This window comes from Corvus moneduloides, chromosome 2, assembly GCF_009650955.1.
Source record: "Corvus moneduloides isolate bCorMon1 chromosome 2, bCorMon1.pri, whole genome shotgun sequence".
Lineage (NCBI taxonomy): Eukaryota > Metazoa > Chordata > Aves > Passeriformes > Corvidae > Corvus > Corvus moneduloides.
The window spans coordinates 97,004,632-97,025,588 of record NC_045477.1 but is presented as its reverse complement, the minus strand read 5'-3'; the positions used below and the strand labels follow the sequence as shown (position 1 = coordinate 97,025,588).

General features: G+C 41.4%; 1 protein-coding gene across 2 annotated transcripts in view; it reads right to left on the bottom strand.

The window, feature by feature from the left end:
- GAS6 (growth arrest specific 6) overlaps window positions 1-20,957 on the bottom strand; it is a 41,220-nt gene that overhangs the window by 9,955 nt on the left and 10,308 nt on the right. For both annotated transcript variants that reach the window (XM_032100485.1, XM_032100484.1), the window contains exons 3-10: window positions 16,467-16,491; window positions 15,623-15,685; window positions 10,768-10,890; window positions 9,087-9,206; window positions 6,959-7,084; window positions 4,866-4,987; window positions 4,634-4,752; window positions 4,053-4,242 (exon numbers count right to left, since the gene is read on the bottom strand). In XM_032100485.1, coding sequence (XP_031956376.1) covers window positions 4,053-4,242; window positions 4,634-4,752; window positions 4,866-4,987; window positions 6,959-7,084; window positions 9,087-9,206; window positions 10,768-10,890; window positions 15,623-15,685; window positions 16,467-16,491 — 888 coding nt within the window. The remainder of the gene's footprint in view (window positions 1-4,052; window positions 4,243-4,633; window positions 4,753-4,865; window positions 4,988-6,958; window positions 7,085-9,086; window positions 9,207-10,767; window positions 10,891-15,622; window positions 15,686-16,466; window positions 16,492-20,957) is intronic.

Genomic DNA, 20,957 nt, shown 5'->3' with positions numbered 1-20,957 from the left:
CACCTACACCTCCTGACTGCATCCCATGGAGACACAGAAACCAGTCTCAAAAAGGTAAATTTTGGGTATTGGAAAGTTGTAAGGCCCATTCAGCATGTGGGAACATAAGCCCAGATGCCCTGGCAGCCACAGCCCAACTGGCTGAGCTACACAGGCTATGTAGCCAAAAACTCAAACAGACACCTCTGCTCAGTGCCGTGGTCACTGCTGCCCTGATGCTCCGAGGTATGGAGTGCCACAAGGAGCTGGCACAGACCATCTCCCTGCTCCTAGCACAGACAGTGGGCAGACACAGAGCAAATGAGAATCAGGAAAAGCTGGCTGCAGCAGTGCCCATACTGTGCTTCCTCTGTGAAGAAATCCTACTACTTACAGGGCTACCAGAATTCAGAGCCTTCTAAAATTTTCTTAGATTGTATAGCAAGTAATAACACAGACATTAGAAAAAAGTATATTCTGAGTTCTCAGCTGCATCTGATTTTTAATACAAGCAAACCCAAATCAGTGAAAACTTCCATAAGAGAAGGGGTTAATCCCTGTGGCAATTCTAACAGATTCCAGTTTAGGAAATTACATTCTGCCTACTTCACAATGCCTTCTGGCTGTTTAAACTCCTGCTTCTTATAGTCAAAACTTAATTGCTGGTGCACCACCATCACCTACAAATCAAAAGGGGAAGCATTTCAGTAGTTAGCATCCTGCTCCAATTCCCTGCTCTTGTGGCAAGGAGAAGCTACTTGCTGCCTGCCACCATGACCCAGGGACATTCAGGACAGCTCTCATAGCTAAGGGTTCCCATATGGTTAGCCATAAGGGCAGTCAGCTTTGTGTTTTGGATTCATGCCCTGGATAGTTCATAGCACACAGCCAGCAGTTTGCTGAAAAGCAAGTGGACAGCACTGAAAAGGGACAGAACTACAGTCAGCCACAGGGCTAAAGCCAAATACCAATCTTGTAATTGCTTAACTTTCAGCCCTGACACTTTACAGTGCGGGTAAGTTCTTATTTTTGCTAACCAGACTGTGTCCTCAGAGCAGTACTAAACTGAACACTGAAAATAAGACAAAATGATGACTGTTTTTGGAAATGCAAAACAAACAGAAGGCGAGTGCATTCTCTATTATCATAATTTAATACATGCCACTTCATCCAGCTGGATTACACACAAATAACCACATTAAAAGTCTTTCCTGAGGCTTGCTTGTGTTTTTAATGCTCGTTCAATGGTCATTTCAAAATATCTTAGGAGGGACCAACACCAGAGAAAATACCTAGCTAGAAATATTGGCCTGAAGTTTTGAAAATGCCATCGTATTTCTGTTGAAGTATGCAACTTTTGCTCAAGCGACGAGAACACTGCTGGTGGTTTTTCATATGTTTTGCTTTTAAATACCATTGTTTTTCCACCTGCTGAAAGTTAAAAGGTAAAATTGCTGTTTTCTCGCAACCCATATGAAGTTCTCTCCAGTATCCAAAGTCCTCTGGTTAAGATCTAACCAAAACCAAGGGCTTGATTCTGTGCATACTGAAGTCCAGACTAAAGCTCACAACTGCACTTGAGCCTGGAGTGTGACCTCTGAAGATTGTTGGGGCTGTGCTTCATAGAAGGTGAGGCTGCAAAGTACACACAAATCCATGATTAAAATGAAATGTGTGGCTACATGCTTTGTAATAGGAGACAGATAAAAAGAAATCCGTAAACAGGGCTCCCTGAATTAAAAACCATGCCAGAAAGAGAAAAAAGGAGAAAGGAGGGAGGGGATAAAATGTAGGAACATGTTTATAGTTCTATCACTCAACCATATAGATTAAATTGCATTTAGAGGTGTGCGACACTAGATGTCAAGCAGAAGAGAGCCAAGTACCTCTAGGGTGAAAGCAAGAGATAAGAAAATACAGCAGAGAAAGGAGAAATCAACAGCCCCCACAGCAAACCAGGCAAGGTCCCAAGTCTTAAAGGTGTCAACCATGAAGTCAAGAGACTAAAGGCTTTTTCCTACTGCTGCTGTTCATCCATGGGTAAATCCTTCTGCTTTAGAGCACTCTTTCCCTTTGGGAGGCAGTCACCAGAGCTATGGCCACTGACCTGCTCCAGGCACACATTCCTGTGCCAGCACTGCATGATGCCCTCTCCTCCATTTGTGCCGTATTATCTATGCCTCTGGCAGCTGCCCAGCCCTGCTCAGCCCACATGCAGGAACACCTCTGCCCCTACCCCATCAGTGTGGGTCCTGCCCACCTGCCTCACAGAGCACCCACAGCTTGGTCTGTACTGTCCCAAAAAGCCCTCAGGAAGGATTTCTGAGGGATTTACACAGTCTCTCGGAAAATGCTCAGGGTGTTTTGCTGCAGAAACTCAGCCAGGCAATGTCTTGGTTGGGATGATACCTGGGGATAAGAACCCTGACGCTGATAACTGGCAGGAGACCAATAACCCTTGCCTAAACATGACATGTGCTTTTATCACACTGCCTTGTCTCCCTGAAGAAAGAAAATACATTTCAGCTGTGTCCCCTCAAACTAATATGGGGTAGTTTGTAATTATCTCATAATGAGGTCTGGAACTTAACAAGTATGTTAGGTCCTGTGTTAAATGAATTAGCTTGGTAACTGCTGATTTTTGTGACTCCCAAGTCACCCCAGTAGCATCCACTCTGCTTTTCACATCTTCTGTCACCATCCTCTCTTTGCAGGCAATTACAATTGTCGTATTTCAATCTAGCAGAACAACTCCTACCATAAAATTCAGTAAGAACTGGCTTGAAGCTATTCTTATATGTAAAGATACAGCTTGTCACACATTTTATCTACAGCTTCACTGAACCTCTCCAGTTCTCCATTTGGAATCTAAAATTGTTTCACTGACACAAAAGGAACTAAACCAAACATCACCTCATCTGCTGAAAACATTACCAAATGTCAGTAGTTGATAGTGAATGTATTCAAGGACTTCATTATTTATTAATTAGAATCAAATTTTTTCCCACCTTGCTTATTTCTTTAACGTATAATTTTGAGTTTTTATATACTAAAAAATGTAAACCAGCAAATGATTCACAGTTACCTGTATCTGCATTTGTCTCGTATGTGAGTGAGTTGAGAACTTCCCACCCACTCCCCAAGAGGCACATCAACTTAAAAGTTAAAATAACTAATTAAGTAAGAAAAAATGAAAGGAGAGGAAAAGGCAGAAGTGAGAAAGCATGTATAAACTGCTCGTCTAGTGTAGATCATACTGCAGGATGTTTTTCATGATCCTGTCACAAATGGTAAGAACCATAATGCTACCCAAATCACCAGTCGATGTTCTGTGAGAGTGCCAAGAGGAACGAATCCTTCCAATCCGTACAATCTCATGAGGTTGCTGGGATTACAGTATCAGTAAACAGATGTTTCATGGGTTACAGTCGTAGTGCTGGGTTGACAGTTGGACTTGATGATTTTAGAGGTCTCTTCCAACCTTGATGATTCTGTGATTCTCTAATAGACCCCAGTATCTTTACAAGGGAAACAGTCTATTTTGTATATAAACGGGCCTGAAGACTTTATAAAAAGGATACTGTAGCATAAGAGATTTGTCAAGGCCTCAGACAATTTGAGCCCTGTGACTAAACAAATGAATGAATAAACAAAAGCAACGACACCCCTTCCCCCCTCCCCCCCCCCGCCCCAAACACACTTGGAAACTTTCTTAAAAGAACAGAGCTCCTTCCCTCTTACGCACTTCCAGCCCTCACCCAGAGGACATCTTCTTGAACTGACGTGAAGTCATCATAGCCCTACTGCATCTCAAAGGCACTGGTTGTGCAAGTGGTTGCTCTGGTTGTGCAAATTAGAGATGCAGTCTATATTACAATGGATATAAAGCATAATTCAATTTTTTGGGAAAAATATCCCATTCTCACCTTAGAATGTATAACATACTGGCATGCATTTAATGGATAGATAGGTCGGAAAAGCATTTTCCCAAGAGTACAGAAGATCTATCTGCACTTGAGTACATCTCACACAAGCCAAGAAGGAGTAAGACCTCAGCAGGGCTCCGGACTCACCGTTTGCCACATGCCATGGTTGATAATTGGTCCGGTGCTGGTCATGCGACCGATTCCGTTGTATTTCAGCTGCAGCTCTAGCCGTCCTTTGCGCAAAGCCAAGACTATCCATGTGCTGTCTTGATGGCCTCCAGCAAAGAAAAGGATACCTTCAGGATCAAAGGTTCTAAAGTCGAACTCAGCCACAAGTCTGACCACACAGGTGCCAAGAAATAAATTAGTTATGCAGAGTTAAAAAACCACAGAGTACTTTCCACACAGATAGCATCAATTCTAGCAGCTATAAAGCTCTGTTAAAATATACTAGCTTTTAATGCACTCCTAAAAGCCTTAAGATGTGAATACAGCTTTTAAAATATCATCAAAAATAGAGAATACAATACTATATTTCAGTAGCTATCCTAACAGCTCTGTGGTCAAGGCTGCCTTTCTCAATTACTGGTTTGGACAATGTTTAGCCTTACAGAACTTCATAATCCAAGCAACTAATATGAATGTAGGGTCAATTATTATTGTAACAACTCCCTTGCATGCATCAAAGCCACTCAGAGCATTTGACTGTCATTCTAAATTGTCCTCACCTCGTCAGTTGTTTCCTTTTGAAGCGCAGCCTGATAACAGGTGTGCCGCTGAACATCCTCCCCAGGTGTAAGGATTTAATACTCCTTCCAACAGCAAAAGGCACACATGGTATGATGTTCTATAATCAAAACATTTCTGAGTGCTTATTCTCCTCACACAGCAGAAAGAGAATCAGAGAGTGCTGTAAAGTAAAGGTCTGTTCTGCAGTTACAGCAATGACTGCTGACATACCTCACATGTATTCATGTCCTGAGAAAGTTTCACTCCCCCTCTGCCATCACAATGACAGGTGTAACTCCCTGGTGAGTTGACACAGGTCTGTTCACAGAGCTTTTCTTCACATTCATCTATATCTACACAAAACCAGTGAAGAAGAGAGACAAAACCACTGAGTTTGTTTAAACATGAACCATCTTGGGCTAAAAAAGCATTTTTAGTGCTGTGTTGTAGCACCTTACACTTGAGCATGCCCAAGCGCTCTGTGCCCTGTGCCATATCTTTACAGGAGAGAAGAGTTAAAATCAGCATCTGCACAAAAGGAGGAGCTGTTGACTCCCTTGAAGGCAGGGAGGCCCTGCAGAGAAACCTCAACAAATTAGAGGGCTGGACAATCACCAAATGGATGAAGTTCAACAAGGGAACTTCAAGTTCCAAGTGCTGGATTGTGCACTTGGGATAGGGCAACCCTGGATGTATGAATAGACTGGGGAGTGAGAGGCTGGCAAGCAGTGCCACAGAAAGGGACCTGGGGGTCCTGGTCAATGGCAAGTTGAACCTGAGTCAGCAGTGCCCTGGCAGCCAGGAGGGCCAACCCTGTCCTGGGGGCATCAGGCACAGCATCGCCAGCCGGGCAAGGGAGGGGATTGTCCCACTCTGCTCTGCACTGGGGCGGCCTCACCTCGAGTGCTGGGGGCAGCTTTGGGTGCCACAATATAAAAAAGATATTGAACTATTAGAGAGCATCCAAAGGAGGGAATAAAGATGGTGAAGGGCCTTGAGGGGAAGCCGTGTGAGGAGCAGCTGAGGTCATTTGGTCTGTTCAGCCTGGAGAAGAGGAGACTGAGGAGAGACCTCATTGCAGTTACAACTTCCCCGTGAGGCAAAGAGGAGGGGCAGGCGCTGATCTCTTCTCTCTGGTGACCAGTGACAGGATCCAAGGGAATGGCCTGAAATTGTGTCAGGGGAGGTTTAGAGTGGATATTAGAAAAAGGTTCTTCACCCAGAGGGTGGTTGGGCACTGGAACAGCTCCCCAGGGAAGTGGTCACAACACCAAGCCTGACACAGTTCAAGAAGCATTTGGACAATGGTCTTGGGCACATGGTGTGACCCTTGGGGATGGTCCTGTGCAGGGCTGGGAGTTGGACTCTATCCTTGGATTTTTGTGGGTCCCTTCCAACTCAGCTTATTCTGTGAAATCTATTTTCACAGACAGATTCCAGCTGCCCAAAGATACACAGCAAGTCAGTGGGAAGGCAGGAAGCAGAACTCAACTACTTGTCTGCTGGAGCAGAGCCCTGGGCTTTAACTTCTAGACAAAACCTCCTCCCTTCAGGCCCCTTCTGCTATGCCTGTACTGACTGGCTTCTGCTCCTTGAAGTCAGGGACTGCAAATAAAACCTGAGTTTCTCATTCACTGTTTTCTTTTCTTTTTTTTCTTCAGCTGTTTTTTATCTTCTTCACAAACAAATGCCGGAAAGCAAATTGTGATAGCCCACAGGGATCTCTTCAGGCAGAGTTTAACACTTAACGCCCAACAGGACTGGTTGGAGTGTGATTTGAGTCATTACGTTAACTTAGACAAAAGGCAGGGAACGATGCTGGTTTTGGAACACTTTCAAAACATAGTCTGTTGGGAAAGCTTGTGGCAGTGTAGCTAGCAGAACTGTGCATGGTTCCAGTACATATTAAGTTCCTAGTTCAGAGTAATACCACAAGAGAGGTTTTGAAAAAACAGCTACTGCTTTGTAACTTTTCTTGTCCTATAAAGAGAGACAGCAATAGGCACAGATGCTTCCGAGCTTTCACCAGATCTTGCACTTGTTGAAAGTTCAAGAAATCTCACTACTCTGGTTTGTACAGCTCGATTCAAGTCATCAAAGACAACTGCAAACTCAATTAACTCAAAGATGACAGCAAGCTCGATGAACTTAAAGGTGACCGCATACTGCAAACTCACTCCCAACTAGGGAAAGGGAACAGAACTCCAGTATGTAAGCAGGATTAAAAAGAAATAAAAAAGCTTTTACTGAAGCCTGAAACTAAATTTCTGGGGTTCTACAGATTTAAATTATATAATAAATGCTAACATATTTCTTGAGCTTACCCTGACAAGTTTTTTTCACGTCATCGTACTTGTAGCCTGCATCGCAAAGACATTCATACGAGCTTATTAAATTTTTACAATGAGCTTCTCCACAGATATCTGCTGATGCTGTGCATTCATCTATGTCTGCAAAACAAGCAATTAAACAACATGACTTCAGAGAAGTATAATCACTTTACTGTTTACACACCGGAGTGAGCTTAGGGCAAGAAGATCCCTACATAATTTTGGAAAATCAAAAAACCAGTATCTTTAAGAACCTACTTTTAGGGTTAGCTAGCTATAAGAAGTGACTTCAAGCTTCAAAATTCAGTTGGTCTTTTTTAGCTTAAGCCATTAACGACCATTAGAAAAAACAATGCAGAGTGAACCAGGAGAAAAACTGTAGAACAAAGCAACTACCACAAAACCAAAAAGCCTCACTCTCCCCACTCAGGGGGACTGAAGCTGCAGGTTGAAAAAGCAACAGGCAGAAATTTGGGAGCAGCAGCATGAATTTTACCAAAACACTGAAGGAACACTCAGCCTGTAGCACTTCACAGATTGCTGTTCTGTGTCCCCAGACAGGCAGAGAGTAACTTTTCATACATTAACAAAGCTAAGATCTAAATCTGTTGGTCTGTAGTGGCAAAGGAGAATTGAAGCAGCCCAATCTGTCACAGAGAACAAGCTGTGCCAGAGAGATGTAGGGTTTCACCATGAAGGTAGGCAAAGTACTGGAAGTCCATAAAAAAACCTGAGTGTCTTCCTCACGTGTTAACTAATACCCCGCAGAATCCTGGTGTTGACAAAACATTTGCAGTATATTGAGAGTTCAATATTTACTTTTGCTTTCTAGTATGTGTTAAAACTACAATTACACATTACTGTTGTTGATTTTCCCATGTATGAGTGAACTGGCTGAGTACCCTGTGTAGCTCAGTCCACAAATCAAGACAAGAGGGAACTTTTGTGTGTATGCTCATGATGACAGGAAACAAACATGGAAAAAAGTCAAAATGCAGTGATAAATCTGAGCTGTCAATAACCACACTTGACAGTAATCTCAGCAGCTGGAAGGTCACACATTGAAGCTACAGAATGCTTATGTAGTAGTTCTCACAGTGCTCTAGGAGACAGTACTAGGGTATGAAACAAATGTGCACACACAGGAAAACAAACACATTTGTGAGCCATTCACCTGTCCATGCTGACTGGCACCAGAGGACAATTCAAAAGTGAAGTTGGCTCTTCTAAGTTGCTGCTCCCATTAGGAAGGGATACCATGTAATCTATACAGTCATCACTTTTTAGACTGGAAGTCACATAGAAATAAAACCTTGCTCTTTTTCTTTTTGCTGGTAGCATTTATAAGTTGTTCAGATCAGGTATGCAAATTGTTTAGAAATACGTCATCACATCCATCTCCAAGAGGAATATACCTCTTTTTTCATAATTTTAACAGCCACCTGTTATTGAGTTATTGAGTCTCTGTGTCAGCATGCAGTTTCTTAACACTTTTAAAATCTCAGTTGCTAAAGTTTTGGTTATGTAAATTCATTCTGCAGTTTCAATCAGAAACTTCAGGTCCTCACTTTCTGTTCTCAGCTGGTATGTAAAACAGCTGCCAACCTTTGCTAGGGCCTTTCTACACCTATTAATATTCAGTTGCAGTGAATTTAGTAATCTGAATCTATCTGAATTCATTAGCTGCTGCACATATCCAAATTTAAAAAAATAAAATAAGAAACAGACAAAAGAAAAACAAATGGCTCACATACTACAACACTGTGAGGCTGGAAAGAATCATAACAACACATCTGGCCAGCACTTCCTCCTCTCAATGTCAGGATATGAGGACTGATCAACTAAACCAATTTAGCACAATCCAAGCCACAAATTCTCCATGAATCACGCCTGTGTTATGCTTTTGAGAGCATCATGGTCCAACTGCTGACAAGCCCAGGCATGTAGGCTGGCTGGAGCACTCAGCATAACCCCAGTGGAGTAAAGCTAAGAGGAGCTACCAGCAAGTTTCTCCTGGGCTAGGGAGCAGATCAGGACCGTTCAGGGCAACCCAGATCTCCGAAATACAGACACAAGTCACTAAGCACCCCCCAAGCAACCTGAGAGTCCCAGCAAAGCTTACCTTCGCATATTCTGCTGTCTTTAAGAGTGTAACCACTGTAGCATGAGCACCGGTAGCTGCCTAGCTTGTTGAGGCAGAGCTGGTTACAGCCGCCATTCTGTGTTCTGCATTCATCAATATCTACATCAAAAGAAAGTGTTACAGTCAGCTTTTCACATCTGTAAACAGTCTACAGGGTGAGAGTGAGATGGGCATTGGGAAGGAGAAAGACCAAACAAGAGACAGTATTACAGATGCAACAAATGGTTACAAAAAGCACAAAGATTTTATTCAAACATTTCATGCACATAAGCCGAAGATTGTTTAACTTAAGAAAAAAAAAAGAGGGAGAGAGAAGGAACTGTAACTGAGTAGTATCTCCTTCAACACCGTGAGAATACATGAGTATCTTTAGTCACTGTGGAGGCAAAGAAGCTTGTTTGCTGAAGCAAATTAGTTATGTATTTTATATCATAACTAAGTATTAAAATTATGTCATGGCCAGTAAGCCCAGGACAAAAGCTTTAAATAAAGCAGGAACACTATATTGTTACTATTACAGAACTCATGAGAACACAGAAAGTTCTAAGTTCACACATGCTGAACATTGTGAGCTTAACGGTGCTCCACTGAAGTTGGCAGCTAAAGCCTGTAAAATCCAGCAGAGCCTGGGTTTCACTCGCAATCTACCCTACCTGCTCATTGTGTCCCACTTGTCTATGGGACTCCAGAGTTAGCTGATGGGTAGAACAGCATGTCAGGGCATTTTATAAGAAAATAAGGAAATATGCTTCAGACTGATCAGTGTCTGAGCTCTCAAAGCCCACTGGATACTGACTGGCCTGCTTTCTGAATTGATTAAAAAAGATGCTTGAGTGATCCTCTAATCTCATCACAATATTTACATGAGACGGAAAGGCCTGGTTCTCCTGCTGTCTTGGTTGCCACAATTCTGGACTGGCTGGATACAACTTCTAGACATTACTTACTATTGGCAAGCAAAAAAAGCAGTGGCCCTGACAGGAAGCCTTGCAGGCAGAAGAGAAAAAAAAAAAGAAACCATAAAACAAGAGGAGGGAAGATAACTTGTAGAGAAAGCTCTGTGGGCAGCTGGAACTTCTTGCACAAATAGTTTCTGTCTGAAATTCTCTTTTGAGGTGATGGAAATACACCAATGGAATATGTGGAAATAAGTGGACATGGAATAAGGTCCTACTAGCAAGGAGCCTTTAACAGACTAATTTTATCAGTTTGTGTGTCATCAGACTCAGACCTCAACTTGCCAACTGAAAGTCATTGTTCCCACTGCAGGGATGCTAGATGGGAAGATGGGCCAGCTTCTCTGGCTCTGCGGCCTGTGATCTGTTACACCAGGGTTCACAGCAGCAGCTGATGCAGTTCAGCTGAAAAGGCACTACAACTCTATTGCTGCTGCGGCTTTCAGAGGGGTGGAGCAGAAAGCTGGAATGTAACTTCTTGGATTACCTTGCCAAGACCAAGCTGAGCTCCACTAAAGTCATATAAAAATGCTGATGCGAAAAAACTACCTGTTTGATAGAAGGGTAAAGCACGAACAGTGTGTAATCCAGGTTCACTTCTGTGACTTTTGCACTGTGCAGCACAGTGTCAGTGATCATTTGAGAATACAACAGAACCCAAAATATCTTTGTTACAAGAATGAAAGATAATGAAACCCAATTACCTTTTTCACATTTTTTTCCCTGCCAGCCACGCTTGCATTCACAATAGAAGTCCCCCTTGAGATCCTCGCATTTGACGGTCCCTTCTTTGTGACAAGGATTGGGAGAACACTGGTTTGGCAAATCTGATTTACACAAGGAATAAAAAAACCAAAACAAAACAGAACAATACATTGAAGTCACTGACAACCAGGTGTTTCACTCTCATCAGAAGTTGAGAAGCTTAAACAGTGTTGGGGAATCACTCAGAAATACTTGCACCTGGCAAAACTGGAAGCTAATTCTCAGTGCTCACATGCCAAACAAGCTGTGCCAGGAATTTTGCAGAGCACATGCAGTGGAATTCATCTCATTGCAAAAGGGAGTGAGCTACCACCCCCATATCTGAAGGGAACATCCTGAAACAACTCAAAGGAGTTCATTTTTCTACTATCGCTAATTTTTGAGAAAACAAAAAGCAGTATCAACTAAAATCCTCAAGAAAGGATGGGTACTCTTTTCAATCATTTTTGGTAGTTCAACTGAGGATCTTACCAGGGCTGATAGATTTCTGGCTAGCAAAAGTTTATAAATGAAATTTTTGTTAGACCTTTTCTATTACATAGAATGAAAATAAAAATGAATACCCATACATAAACAGTCAAGGAAAGCAAACCATGAATCCAGTTTACAGAGAACACAATGTTCCTATGGGGATTTTTAGGCCAAGTTCCAGTATTTGGCAATGTGTTTTCTCATTGGAAAGATGCAAGGGAGTAGTTGCCACCTTTTCGGAAGGATTGAAGGAATAAATCTCAAAGTATCATGTAACTACTGACCAGTTGTAGTCACCTGCCCAAATTCACCTACCCACTTACCTGCAAAACACCCAGGGACAGTGCTTTGCAGAGGTAACTAAAGGAAGGATGAGAGAATACCCTTGTTTCCACAAAAAAGTGATTTGGTAGCTATCATGTAGTAGTAACCCGTTAACACCAGTGTTCTAGATAAGTGGTCTTCAAAAACATGAGTGCATTAACTGTTTGCACAACTTTAACCAGAAGGAATAGTGCAGAAGCTCATTCTGCAGATTGCAAAGCTCACCTAGTTCAAAGGCCTTTCTTTTTACATATCTCCTCCCACCATTGGAAAGTGCCCAGTGCGTACATTAAGTGAGCAACAGCAGAAAAGACCTGCACTGGTCTCCATGCACTGGTTCTGCTGAATCCAGTACAGACTCTTGATATTCTGAAATGTGACTTCGTAGCATAGCAGGGAGGCTTTTAGGAGGGGAACTGTTCATAAATTAGGAGCCCCATCAGACTTCTCAAACTGAGAGAAGTTAAGACTCCTACTTTTGCCAGGATTATACTTCTTCTACGTATCTCTTCTTAGCTTCCTCTGTGTGATCCTGAAAGTGACTGTCATGACAAGCTGCTTTGAAAGAACTTTAACATTTCTATGAGTGCAGGCAGTAGCAGCTCCATTTGATGTCTCATAAAGCACTGAACAGCACTCCTGTTTGCACTGACTGCCTCAGATTTAAATCTCAGATGGCTGAGGTTGGCAGGCATCTCCAAAGATCACTTGTGCGACCTCCCTGCTCAAGCAGGGCCAACTACAGCTGGTTGCTCAGCACCATGGCTAGAAGGCTTTTGATTATCCCGAGGATGGTGACTCCACAAGCTCCCTGGGCAACCTGTGCTAGCTGTGGTTCACTCTCACAGTGAAAAAGCAGATTTCTGAACATTTCCAGATGTTCAGATGAAATCTTCCAGATGTGCAGAGCTGGGGCAAAGCTACAGCCAAAGAGGCCAGGCCACACAAACAAAACACAGCTACATGGGCTGTCTTAACAGCCACCTGCCAGAACACCTCCCAGTAAATCACTGCCCAGCTGACACACTGCTGGAGGTGGAGGAGCTGGGGAAGGAGAAGCCAGGTTAAGGTGGTGATGAGCCATAATAGAGCTAGTCTGACCAGGATGTTTCTTTTCCTTGACAGATCAGAATCTGTACATTAAACAGAATGGTTTAGGTATAATAAGCCAAGTATTTTCTTTTTAGGAGCACAAACCAAGCCTCCTAAACATGGCAGTGTTTTCAGTCATTTGATAAGCAAAACAAGTCAACAGGGTTATGCCCAACTTATCTGGCGTATCCACAAGTTTCTGATTCTTCCCCTCAAACTGGATTCTGACATGCCTTGCAGAGCCAAGTGGTAGTAACAGTGCCCAGCAGGATAACAACCCATGGTATAATCCATGGATAACAACCACAGAGATTTATATCACATCAGCACTGTGCTGATTATTTGCTCCCTCTTATCATGAGAGTTTGAGAACATAAGACACACTCCTATACTGTTCTGGTGGTTTCACAGCTGTGTAATTCTGCTGGCTTCATAGAAGGTGCTCCTGACTGAAACCATTGTAAAGAAAAAAATTGAGCTCATTTCCATTCATCTACATGACAGATTTTAGTAAACCTGTTAAAAGTAGTGATGAACATGACCTTTTCATGTGCTTTGAGCTGTGTGTGATAGCACCTATGAAGCTCATAAGTGCATACAGAGAATAGAACTACCAATTCCATCTTTGAAATCTGTATGGAAACAAGACCTGGCTTGTGCTTGCTGCCTGTCACTTTCAGTTCATCATTTTGTTCTGTGAATTTATTTTTTGATACCCACAAAATAGTTCATACTGAAACTTCATAAAGAGAATGCTAGGTTGCAAAGAATATTACACTTAGTAATTTAATAGTAAAAAGCAGGCACACGTGACCTAACAAGAATCTCATTGTGTTTTTTATGGCCCCATGAAGCTTCCTTTCCCAAAAGTCCTGTACAGATTTCCACAGCCTTGCAGAACCTAATCCTTAATTCCTAGATGACCTGCAGGATCTCTTTTAGAAAAAGATCCAGATAGGCAGAGAAAGTACAGGTATCCGTGTGTAAAGTCAGCATCTATCTGCAAAGCAATTATAAATACTCATTGCAGTCTCAGTGGAGATAGTACAATAAACAGAGTCCATAGAGGGCCTCAGGTCTCCCCAGAGCAGACACAGTTTGGCTGGGGGAATCCCTCTAGAATCAGAGGAGATTAACTCTCTTCTAACTCTGATGGGAATACTGCTCATGTAAGCACTCATGCTGGAAACACCTATCTATACACTGTATCTAATTCTCTGAATCTGGAGCTGAATCCTAGCTGTATAAACCTGACCTCAAAGTTTATGAAATTAGGAATCCTCCCATATTCTGTCTAAGCTGTCTAATCACTGTCATACTTAAAATTTCTACCTTATTTCCACCATAAAGTTAATCATCCCCCAGTTAATCATCCCCCAGCTCTTAGGCTGTTCAATGTCTTTGTATACCAGGTTAAAAGAACTTTCCACTACCTTGTTTTGAGAGGAGAAAGGCTGTTAAGAAACAAAATTAAGAAGCGTCTTGCAGGCACAAACCCATAGAGCTACACAGTGTTTTGGAAGTATCTGTGAAAAATTAAGAGGCACACTGGTATTGGCCAAGCATGAAGCCTGTCATTCTTCCAAGCACATTTCAGGCTCCTTCTCTATTACTTCTCCTGTGAATTGATGATGGCTAGCCAAAACTCATCCATTTAAAAGCCTTTTAATATTTTAATGGAGGAAAATATTATCATTTTCTTTCCAAACCACTGCATGTGCAATGGGCAGAAAGCCCTACAAATAATTATTCAGCTTTTATTTTTTCAGATTTTTTCATCACTCCCCTTTAGACTCTCATTTCTGAGACACTGATTAGCTGTTTCGAACAAGTGTTCCCAGTCGGTATCACCATTTTCATCAGGAAGTCCTGCCTCTTTGCTGTGCCACACGCACAAATAAACCTAAGCATTCAGCCTCACATCCCACTTTGAACTAGCTGGCATGCTGCAGCCAACACAGGTACCACAGGTCCAAGAGTTCCCAGTTCAAAGGACTTAACATCCAAAAGTGATATTGCAGCAATATGTGAGGGAAATTCTTCACATACCACTTACTAACCTTGGAATTCACTCTTAAAAAAGGTTGTTTTAATGACGTTTATAAACGTGAAAGGTTGACTAAATACTGATCCTGCTTTGGTTGCACTTGTATGAACACATGACTAATTAAACTTGATGACAATAAAAGACTGAAACCCAGGGGTAAAAAGAAAATAAATATACATACATCTGATTTTCTCCACATTTGAACTGCTCATGGGACATATTTAGTATACTTATGCAGTTTTCTACCTTTAGCACTGCTAAGCTTCAAAAGGCAACCAGAAGGTATTAGAAGAATTCATCAAATTCTCTTCTCTAATGTTAGTGAAGAACAGAAAAACCCCCACCCACTACAAAGTTATCAGTTTGTCTTCCAAATTGATCTGAGTTTTTAAAGGTAGCAATATTCAAAGCATAGTCGCATGATACATGAAACTGATCTCTTAATGTAAAGAAGGCTGACGCAAGCCTGGGTTTGACTTTAAGCTTTTCTTAAGGTTCCTTAATGGGGCGAGCCAAAGCTAGCATGCAAAAGAATAGAAAACGAAGGGCCAAGCAGAGTGTGCAACCTTACGGTACCTCCTATTTCTTGTCCCTCTTGCTTCTAAGATTATTCAAACCTTGGGAAACAGGTGGGAAAGAAACTTGCATCATAAAATACTGAAGCACTAAAACATGACAGCGAGATGGCATTAGGTTATAAAATGGGAAAGATTTTGTTTAGTGGTATGAAGTCTCAAGCCTGAAAAATAGGAAGACCAGTATTGAAATACTACCAAAAATAGAGATGGCTGAGCTAGTCCCACACCTTCAGGTAGAATGAGAGAACATTTAACTACAATATAAAAACCAAAAATGCTTACTGTGAACACATGTAAGGAAATCTGGATTTCTTTTATATGGTGACCCATATTTCTGAATACAAGCTGAAAAACAGAAAATGACATTGTTATAGTTACAGTGGTGAAGGACAGCTGTTCAAAGCATGTAAAATTATACCTGGCCTGCAAGGATTTGGAAGGTGGATGCAAAAGCTATGCAATATTATAATCTTCCAGATGCCTTAACATTCTGAAGTTCACCGCAATCTTTTAGCTTTGATGTACAGTAGTTAAAACCCATTTGAAGAGGATGATCACTTAACCAGATGCTACTATGATTCTAAAACTATGGGAGTAGCTACTCAAATTTGACCAACTAAACTTCTCAAAATATCTAAAAAGCACATGGATTTTTCTCCTACTGTGGCATTTGTGATCTTAAGTACAACATATTAAACACAAATAGAAAACAGTATGATGCCTTGACTATGATACAGTCAATAGAATAAGCCAGTAGTTCAATCAGGCACCTTTTTTTTTTTTTAAATAAGGATATTAGTTAATAGCTAACTTAATTAAAAAGGGGAAAAGGTAGAAAACTACAAATTATTTCATAGCAGTGCAAGCCACAGATATATACGCAACATCAAGATTTTAACATGCAGAAAACACATAAAGCATCTTTGTCTGCAAATGTACACATAAGTAAAAACACACACCTCAAAGTAAAATAAGGAACATAAAGTCTAGCTTTAAAGTTAGCAATGCAAGTTTATTGCAATCAGATGTCCATCACCTTCCTTAGCAGAGATTTCAGATGTGACAAGCTCCAGTGTTAGGCACATACCAGCACTCCCACAAAGTGAAAATAAAAGCTGCAACTCACCCAAGTATTTCGGGTAAAAATATTCCTGTAGAAGAGGGGAAAAAAGAGAGCAAAGATTTATTGAAACATATTTGCTTCTATTTTCGTGCTATTTAAGAGCTGCTGTTAGTTTGGTGGTCTTGTATGGCAATTGTTTAACAAGTTCCAAACACCAGTATCCTAATTTCCTTTTATTCAGAACCAGGGCAGCACAGTATTATACATGCATTTTGTCATTTGAAAAGGAAAGAAACATTAGCTCCAGTCTCAAGGTGTTTTTTGATGGCAGCTGATCTGGTCAGTGGCAGTGACTGAGCGCGAAGACACTAACCATCCAAGAGATAAAGCTGCTGCTGATGGTATGAGGTAGGGGAAGGAATTGGAATCTAAGGGCAAAACCCTGGAGGGAAGAGTACAGGATCATTCAGTCACCCCGTGCTACCTCAAAGGCATTCTGCTAATGCAGGACATGGCCAGCACATGAACACCACAGCCACTAGAAAAAGTACTTTTTGCTCTTACAAGGAACACCCTACAACTCAGACAGCAGCCATTGCTGTACCACCCACACATCACATCCCGGATGCTCAAAGAAGGGAGCAATGGCACTTTGCAAGAGAGGGGAAAATTGACACCCATTACTCTAAAACCAGACTGCAAAGGGCATTGCCATTCCTCTCATGGTACATGGTCGTGCATTACTGTTCCCTACTTTGCATCAACAAAGTGCAGCCATACAGCAAGAGCAGCATCATTTTGCTGATGTGATGTGAGTAAGTTAGAATAGTCAGCCTGGTGAGGCCTTGCAAGTCACATGACGGCTTGCTCCAACATGGAAACAGCAGGAAAATTCACTTGTGCTGCATGGAAGAATGGGAGATTGGCTGAAGCTGACAATTGTATCATATTCTTAAAAAAATACAAAACGTCATGGCCAGGAAAAAGCACTTCTGTCCACCTTCATCCTGGTTTCCGTAATATATAAGTCACTAATTCAAGTGCTGTTAAAATGGTAATTGGGGCATGGAATGAAGAAAAACTTACGGATTGTATCAGTGCTTAATTTTTTTCTTTTTTAAAATAAACCACTTCTCAGCTCACTATGAAAGCATATGCACAGTATAATTCTCTTTTATACAACAGGAGCAATTTCCATATAACACTATCTCTGGTGAGACTGGGACAGTAAATACCCTGCATTCTAAAAAATTAAATTGGTCTATACAATGTGCAAGAAAAGACACTATTTTATCTTTTCCTCTTATTACAGATGTTTGGATTGCATCTATACAGACATGTATAAACAACAGGGACAGGCACACACCGTGATTCAGTTTGATCTGAACTGCCCAATGCAATCAATTGCACTGTTGACATTTACCAGAAGAATCAATTGCTTCTGGCAAATATGCTCCAGTTACTGAAATGCACCATGCAAATATTCAGCCTAAATTATGAGAGCATCAGCAAAGAAGTAGAAGCAGCAGCTTACACTTACATTAATTTTCAATTCTGACATGAGGGCGATAGTCTTGGCATCTTATGGGCTTGAACTTTGAAATGTGTCTTAGGGTTAACAGAGTGATGAGCTCAGAACCCACTATGGTCCTTGTTCCCTCTTTTTTTTTTAAGGTTTAGTTTGGAAAAGACAAGTCAAAAAAATGTAGTCAAAATAGAAATAAATCTAAGCAATCTAACTATTCAGATGGTTGTCCATTTGTGCTATAACCACAAACTGAACTTCAACCAGCACTTGAGGAGAAAAAGATAGGGGTGTGTAATAAAATATTCCAAACATTTCTTTCATTATTTCCCCTTTATTCCATATACTTCACAAGAACGTGCAGATGTATTTAACCACCAACAGGATAATCCAGACTCTGGCAAGAACAACTGTTTTGGCACTAACAAGACAATAAACAGGAGCTTTCATATTCATGGCTATCAGCCTAATTGCTCCATGTCAGTGGTGGCAAAGGCATTTTCTCCTTGACCTCTGATGAATGAGTTGAGTGCTAGAAAAGTGGTATAGAGTTTACTTTTATACAAGTAACTTCCAAATTCAAACTGACTGTGTATTGATTCAATGCCAGTTGAACAGCAGGCAAGTGAAACTCCAAGGCATTGTATCACCACAAGCTTCATTCCACAAAGTATGTAGCCAAGTGATTTAAACAGGAGGCTATTAATAGAAATTTAACTCTTCCTTCCCTGTCTTCCTCACTTGCTTATGTTGTACAAAAGCACTTGCTGATCAGTAGTACTTCTCCAGGTTTACAAAACCTGCTGATACTACCATTCTAAAATAAAGACACATGCTCACAGGTTCTAACATTACTCATTCTTATATGATTAACTTTTTGTTTTTCTCCATAATCAATTTCTCTTACAGCTGGCTTCTGTAAATACAATGACAACGTAATTACATTCAGAGAAAAGATTAATAAGAATGAAGGATGAATGATCTTACACCTTGAGAAAAGGAACCTGCTTAAACTGCAGTCCCTTTTCAAAAAACACCGATGAGAAGTTTTCTTGGTTAAAAATTCAAGCTGCGCCTAACCTGGTACAGATACATGTTATTTCTCATGTGAGCGCTCACCTCCTCAATGTCTTTTCAGTCTTCTGTGATGCACTATGGCTTAATGATGCCCAGATGTCAGGGAAAATGAAAATCTTATACAAGATCAGGTCCCTATTAAAAGTGTGCAACTCATCTTTCTACCAGAAGTGTATGATTGTATTTTCAGAATCCTACAAAAATGCCAAGAGAAATGCTTTGGGGCTTGCTAAGAAGGAGTTGGCAAACATTCTCTGTTACTATTTTGCTGATTTCTCAACAAGCCACCTTCAATTTCAGGCTCAATAAACTTCTCACCATCCAGAAAGTCACACACTGTTCACAGGATCAAAACACGGGAAGTTATTTAACTGTTACCACTAAGGTGGCAAAAATCACCACAGAATTATGTAAGTGTTAAATTTTCAGCTTGGATTGTGATAAAAAAGGTCAACGTTTAAATGTGGTCAGCCATTCCCCTTTAGATCTGCTTCCTAATTATTGCTGAAAATAAAAGCAGGAGCAATGGGCTTTTAAAATAAAAAGGTATAAACAAACACATGTTGGTCATGAACATCTTCCAGACAGGCTGCTGCACAGACGCTGACCTCACCAAGCTCTCCAACCCATCTGTCCAGTAGTAACATCCCAGCACAGGCAAAAGGAAGACAAAGGCTGCAGAAGCTCCAACCTCCACAAGAGACCAAACATCACAAATGTAGCTTCAACAATTCCAACAAACTCTGTGACTGTTCCTACCAAGAAAACTTTAATGTATTTCCACCTCTCTTGTTTGTGACCCACCAAACTTTCTGTCTGACTGGTTTCCATGTACCAACCAGTATGGCTGGGATGCCAGAAGCTACAATAGTCAAGGGCCTGGCAGCAGGACACCTGCAGCCTGTGGTGTCCCAGTAACATGAACAGTTCTTTTGTAAACTACAAAATCTTTTATCTGCTGCCACTACAGCTCAAACATGTAGTATGAGCTACACACCAGAGTTGTAACTCACCCGTGAGTTATATGTTATGTGCCATCCAAAGTACAGCTCAGCAGAGATCTCAGGTAAAGAAGAAGAAATAGGAGAGACTGGGAAGTGCCTAACATCTCCAAATCTCCAGCCTTTCAGTGAGGTGGAAAGCACAGCATGAGGCCAGTCTCTCCAGGCAGGTCCTGGCTTGCTTAGCTCAGCTCAGTGCCAGAGACCTTTCTCTTGCTGCTCAGCAGACAGAGCTGTGCTTTAACAGAAAAGATTTAAACTCTACAGCCCCCACCTCTTTCACAGGAACATATGTACATGCTAGAAGCCAGTCTTCGATGCACTATTTGCTTCCACAACAGTATTGCAAGATCTAAGACTGCATGTTTTTATTTCAAGGTAGAGTGACACCAAACATGGAGTAAGAACTCTGTTCATGGGGCTAAGGTGTTCCTCTCCCACCTGCAACTGGAGCTTACTATTACCCTGATAAAATAGCCACTACAGCACTCAGTCTGGATATCTAAGAGAGCATAATTTTAAAAGTGTCCTCAAAAAAACTAACCCAAGAAAACAACCCCCCAAAACTCCAGGTTGTTCATTTTTATATTTGGCTTTTTCCTTCCATGTGTTAAGAACAGTTTCGCTGTGGCTACCCAGGCAACAACCCACATTGAAACAACTGAGGAGAACAGCAACATGAAGGTAAGAATTCACAGCTGTGGAGTGGAAGGGGCAGAAATAACTACGTCAGCCTCCCTTCCAAAGGAAACCTACATTGTCACTGGGGTCACCATCTCTTTTCAACTCTATGGCCAAAGTCCATAATGCTAAAATCCAGAAGTTAGAGCAATTTTATGGAGTATGCATTAGTCCTGCGGCATTTTTAGAGAAGATGGAAAAACACCAAATCAGAAGAGGCGTTAACATGAGTCACTGTATAAAAATAGCCCTTCTGAAAACATAACAATG